Raw genomic sequence first — 6532 nt, forward strand, 5'->3', positions numbered from 1 at the left:
TATAGGATGCTATACTTGCATCTCGTATATGAGAGATCCCAAATACCCCCCTAATTGAAATTAAATTTATATTGCGAAAAAAAACTCCTCGGCCAGGAGTCGAACCTGGAATCTCCGGCTTTCCGTGCCGTCGCCTTTCCTATTTAATTGTTTAAATCACGCTGGAGGAAGATGGCGTTGTTCGAATATATATGTATGAATATTGCGAGAAAAACTCCAAGTGCCTCGGTTGCCGAATATAGGAAAGGCGACGGCACGGAAAGCCGGAGATTCCAGGTTCGACTCCTGGCCGAGGAGTTTTTTTCGCAATATAAATTTAATTTCAATTAGGGGTGTATTTGGGATCTCTCATATACGAGATGCAAGTATAGCATCCTATATGCATTTTAGAATTGTTATTACAATTCGAATTTCACGTGTAAAAATTTACACGTGAACACGTATATATGTATATATTGTAAGATCTTTCAAAAAGATAGACCAATTTGTGATGGATATTCTGCAGGATATATAAATGAACAGAAACTGTAAGATCTCAATTTGTAAATTTCACTTTTAATTATCAAGAATACAGGTAACGATCTAGCACAGCTGTATGGTTTCGGTACTGCCGCGGACAAGTGCGGCCCGTCTCGCAATCGAGGCTAACAGGTAACCTTGGTATCATCCAAGGCTAAGGCTGATACCACGCTTGAATATTCGGTAGACACGTGAACATTAACTGTTCACCATCTCGAGTGATCGTGATCCTGTTATCGCCGCATGTCTTAACCTTTCTATAAATTTACTTGCGTGATTATCTTAATATTCTTACAATATATACACGTATAATTTCCGCACAACACCTAGCGAACGGCTCTCATGACCGAATATATATATTTATTAGTATGTAAAGTGTAATTTCAAAAAGTATATACACGTTCGTGTTTAACTAATGAAGATCTAGCTCAAATATGTATTGTACTTTCTTATAATAATTCGGTAGATTTGTAATAGAAACTTCTTAAAGAAAATACAAATCACATGTCGACATTCAGAAATTAATTATAATCACGATTGAAAACGCTGACTCTCACGAGTGTTTAATTCATTTCGGGTGCGCGCGCGGTTTCCGTTGCCTACCTACACTTGTCCATTCGGACAATAAAGTATCATTTCCATTTTACTACAGAAACGAGAATGGAAGAATACGTGCGATACGACCAGTCCGATAGCTGCTCCTTTTGTCCGTTACGCCGAAATAAGACGGAATTTATGGGATCATAAACGGCTAAACCCGCGCACACTCATCAACCAAAATATCCCCTCAATCATGTTGTTTGTGTCCCACGTGATGGGGCCTGACGAAACACAGTACATAGAGGAAAGGTGCGAGAGTTCTTTTCGATTTTTAAATAGACCTCCGCAGCACATGCTTTTACGACATATCGTTCGTGAATGTCATAAAGTGGCCAATTAAAAGAGAGCGTTTACGAAACATAATATTACATACATACATCATATCTCGTAAACTCTCGTACTTTTAATCTTAATTACAGTTGTTTCAACTCGACGTAATTAATCTTTGTGTGTTCGGAGGAAACTTTTCAAATGGATTAGTGTCCCTTGTTTAATTTAATTACTCATTGTCAAACATATACCAACAAGACTCTATTGACATCAAGAAACTTAAAGAAAGAAAGTTATTTCTCTATCTTTTTATTTCTATTTAAATATATTGTGCATCAACATTGTTTAATCCAATCAAAATATTTGCAAGATACGCATCTCAAAATAATCGTATGTGTAATTAAGACAACAATAAAGAAAACAAAACAAGCGATAAATTGCGGAGAATTATAAGATATATATGACGTCATAAGAGTACGAGATGCGGGAATATTTAACGCACATTTTGATAGGCTTTTTGTCACTTATACAGCGGTATTCTCAGCGTCTGGCGAGAATTTAATTAATGACCATCGGTGTAAAGAGTGCACACGCGAGAGATCGATCGATATCAGATGTCAATTAGCGGTGCGCGTAACAAATTGCATAATCGCGCTACGATGACAACAGAGTATGTGGCGGCACAATGTAAAAAAGAAGAATATTGTATCAAGAGGTTATAGCGTTCAGCATGATGCAAAGTCTATGCGCAACAATATAAATTATATTTTGTTTACACACATATTAAACGGTACGATAATTGTTTCACTACAAAAAAAAAAAAAAGATAATTAATGGATGCTTTTTGTCACACAGTCACCATATTTATAATCACAAACTAATTTATTTCCTAAAGAAGTTTATTTCACGTAATTAAAAAGAACGAATAAAAAAAAGCAGATGAAGAATCATTCAAAATCGGCTGCGTTTTATTGATGTATGAATAAAATGCCAACGATGTGTTTTGACGAATGTGCAAATGTACTTGTAGCTGTGGAATAATAATACCTATATATGTGTATAATATACACACGTACATTCAATAACGATTTAACTGACTTCATTGTCGTATTAGTCAGATTACATCGATTATACGTATATATTCATATATGTATGTACGCACTCACGCATGCATCACAAATATGATAGTAGCATAGCGCGTATTTACGATGCATCGCGATGGTGGCGCGCAAATTCTATTGTTTAGTTAGAATTATAGATGGCCACCGAATATATATATGTATATATATATGTGTGTGTGTGTGCATATAGACGCACTATTTCCTTACAATCGATTGCGTAAACAACACAATTTCACGATAACTTAAAAACACGAACACTCTTTTGACATATATATCTGAAGACGAATTAAAAAGTGAATCAAGAAAATTCCGAAACGTTGCAAAGCGTTCATCTACACGTTTTAAGAGAATACGAAAGAAGATTTAAAAAAAAAAAAGATTTAAAATTTTGCTAGACATGTCTACAGAAAAGTCGTAAGGATCGTAATTTATAATACGAACACCAGAGCAGATGTCACACAATATTTCTGAGGTTTCTATTACAGGCAATAAAAATGAAAAAGATACACGTGAGGAGACACATGGTGTTAGGGAGTTTTCCTTTTTTTCTGAAATGATGTGAATATCTGCTTTCACAGGATAAATATACCGCCCCGCGATATTCGATTCCAACAAACATTGCTCTATTTCGGATAAAACAGACAGTAATATAGTCATCTGATCTCCATAAATACTTGTATTTGTAAATATATTTAGTATAAATTGTGTAACGTGATTCTGAGAAGTCTATGAAAAATCTATACGCCTCAAAAGGTACATATATCTTGTTTTTTTTTTCAATAATTTAGTTTTGGTGTAACTTTGCGTCTTGGTTTTTCTTAATCATAAAAAAGTGCAAAAGTAATTGCGAGAGAGAGAGAGAGAGAGAGAGAGTGTGAATAAATAAATTAAATTTTTACAGTTATAAAATTTCAGAAAATTTATAACGTTATCTCTAGTCAGTATATCATGTATGTAGATACCATATTATCGCATGATAACATCGAACACTCACTATGATTTGATTATCACATTTCATATGCGAAACATATTAAATCGCGAATATATTAGCGCACCTTGCTTAGCGATTCGTTATTACGCATAATCGCGTTCTGTCGGGAGCGAATCATTTAGAAATTTAATGTCATGAATGTTAAGCAACGCCTCTCGTTTACGTTGGTCGTTAATGTACCCGAGAATACAGGTAATTCGGTAAGCATAAATTTTGAAGCCGCTTTGTTTTGCTTCTATGACGCTTCCAGTCAATTATACTTCAATCAGAATTAAATCGCGTTTTTTTTTTGTTTCACTTTCGATTTCTCGAGAATTCAACTGTTTGTAATTTATTTTATTTTTCAATATCAATTTTTTTCTTCAAAAACTAAGCCTCTTACACGACAATTTTATTCCACACTTTCAATTCATTTTTGCACAAAAGAATCACCTCTTTTTCTGTTATATCACTGCGTTGTCTTGCCACACTCTCTGTATATATGCGTGTGTAGTTATACATTTTTCCGAGTTTCTATACACATTTGTTTCTATGCAAATTTTGTTCTCGTCAAAATAAACCAAATAGATGGGATACGTATCTTTGTTGAACCAGAATAGATTAAAACCGCGGCGCGCGTTACAGTGATTCGCGCGAATCAAAGTGGAAAATCAGACTGCGACTATGTAAATCCGTGAATTATACGCCGACCGATCGTATCGAATACACAGATAGTTTCGTAATAGATTCGTAACTCCTAGTCGCGCTTTCGTCTGGCTCGCGGTTGTTCGATCGACCACCCTTGGTAATTCTACGATTAATGCGTTTAATCTGCCTCGCATTACACGCACGCAGCTATCGCAGCACGCGACGATTTGCGTACGGAGAACCAGTAATTTCTAACGATTTTCTATTGCACAAACAAGCGAATACGAAAAGCTATATTATCGTTTCCCTCACAAATATTATATTACATAACATCGAAAAATATGAATAAATTTTTAAAGAAACATTAATCTCGCGATGAGATACATATTTATTTCTAATTTACTTTTGGTGAATGAATGAAACTTTGGTCTCTTCTCGTTGAACTTTAATGTTTACGTGAATGCTGAACTAAACTTGATGTTCGCGATTCATAAATTTGTGAGTTATTAATTTAAAAAAAGGAATTAATTTAAAAAGAGACATGATACAAGTACGCACCCGAGGACGTCGTGAAGCCGGCGTGCATAGCATACCGCGGCGCGGCCATGTGTTGAGGATGTGAGGTTGCTGGCAGAGCCGCGTGCGACGGTGGGATCGTCGCTTGAGGATGGACCGTTGCCGTCGGTCTCGAGAGTATTGTGTCGATGCCGTGGGGATTGCTGCCGACGGAAGTAATAGAGGTTGCCGGACTGTGTTTGCCACTGCCGGTAGGAGACGATTGACCTTGCGTTATAGTTGAAAGCGATGGTACGGTAATGCGGGACAATTGAATGCCACCCTGTTGCTGCTGAAGCGACGGATGCTGTTGCTGCTGCTGCTGCTGCTGTTGTTGTTGCTGCTGCTGCTGCTGTTGTTGTTGTTGTTGCTGTTGCTGCTGCTGCTGTTGTTGGTGACTCCTTTCCGCCATGGAGTGCAGTGCTGCCAGTGGTTGGCTACCGAGCATGCCACCACCGGCAGCGCTCAGATTAAGAAATTGCAGAACGTGGGGCGCGGCTGCTGCGTGAAAATCATGCAGCCAAGGTGGCCGCGGGGGCGGTGGCGAGTGGCTCGAGGCGGGTGGCGGTGAACATGAACCCAGCGAGGATCCCGCGGATGAACTGCGATCACCCTGATCCAGATGATTGTTGTTACGTCGATGCGCGTCACTAAGCGACGACGACATATTCTCGGCGATTTCGAGTCCGCCACTCTCCGGCGTGGATCGCGATGGCGGATCCGGACACGGGTCTCCGCTGTCGGCGCAGGGCTTGCCGCTGGTCAGAGAACACACCATTTCGCACCACGCATAGTTCGGTAGGGAACGAAAAATCTTAGCCGGTGCTTAACTGGTCCTGGATGCGGCTTGGAGCCGCGAGTCTCCTGACGCGTGTATTTCCGGCAAAAGGAGCCGGTCTCACAACGATGATGTGTCACGAGGATATACAGATAGGTTTGCACTGTGAGTTTTTGCTCAAACAATGATGTTCAACTAACGAACGACACAAGACTCGTCTGACACTCACCTGACACAAACGCGCACTCTTCAAGTTCTCTCGTTTGGGTTGGTCAATATCACTTTTCGATTTCTACGATTCCCAGTGAACGCACCGTATGACAAGTGACACTCGTTCGATGATTAGAAAAATAGTCACCGCACACCGTAGGCAATCATCGATATTCTGCGCAATGACATGAGGTATGATGTGCGTCGCGATCTGTTTCAAGCAAAGCGCATTCAGACGATATCAGAACGCGCACAACTAGAAAGTTGTCCGCCGAGTGACTAGCCGTGTCGCCAAGTGGTGTGCAACCAGGGTGCATCGGGACGCGCGCTACTCTCCGCCGGGAGATCGAGTCTCTCCCGTGCTTTCGCGTCCTTGCCCTCGCGCGTTCCGGAACCCGCGCATCAGAGGGAGAGGCAGCTCGACCCTCGACGCAAGTGGATTGGCGTACCGTTCGTAGGTTGGCTAAGTACTCGGGGGCGGTACCACAACCGGATTGGTCCAACTGGTGGCGTTCCACCGGAAGGAGAAGTGTTCCGGGCGGGGCCTCTCAATCTCGCGTTAGCTTCTTGTTAAGCGTCTTTCATTGTGTGTTTAAATTCGTAATTTATGATCCCGACTGAATAAAACAAGAACTTGCTAGTTCGCTCGCCCGCTTGCTCGTACATACGTTCGTCGGTACGAACTGGCTGGCTGGCTGGCTGGCTGGCTGGCTGGCTGGCTGGTCAGATGGCTCGTTTGGCTGACTGAGTCTCTTGGATCTCAGACTGGTTTTCTAGTGTGCTCGGGCATCTCTGCACAACTACAGTGGCACTCTACTGTCTCGATAACACGCTTCCTTCCTTTCGCCGCGTTCCTTCCTC

General features: G+C 40.7%; 1 protein-coding gene across 1 annotated transcript in view; it reads right to left on the bottom strand.

Moving 5' to 3' along the window:
* LOC109854525 (homeobox protein Nkx-6.1-like) overlaps positions 1–5461 on the bottom strand; it is a 30184-nt gene extending 24723 nt beyond the window's left edge. Inside the window, exon 1 of the mRNA XM_020427698.1 lies at positions 4687–5461. Within this exon, the coding sequence (XP_020283287.1) occupies positions 4687–5461 (775 nt within the window). The remainder of the gene's footprint in view (positions 1–4686) is intronic.
* Positions 5462–6532: the final 1071 nt, after the last annotated feature.

The sequence above is a fragment of the Pseudomyrmex gracilis genome, unplaced genomic scaffold (assembly GCF_002006095.1).
Source record: "Pseudomyrmex gracilis isolate BER0280 unplaced genomic scaffold, ASM200609v1 scaffold_69, whole genome shotgun sequence".
NCBI lineage: Eukaryota > Metazoa > Arthropoda > Insecta > Hymenoptera > Formicidae > Pseudomyrmex > Pseudomyrmex gracilis.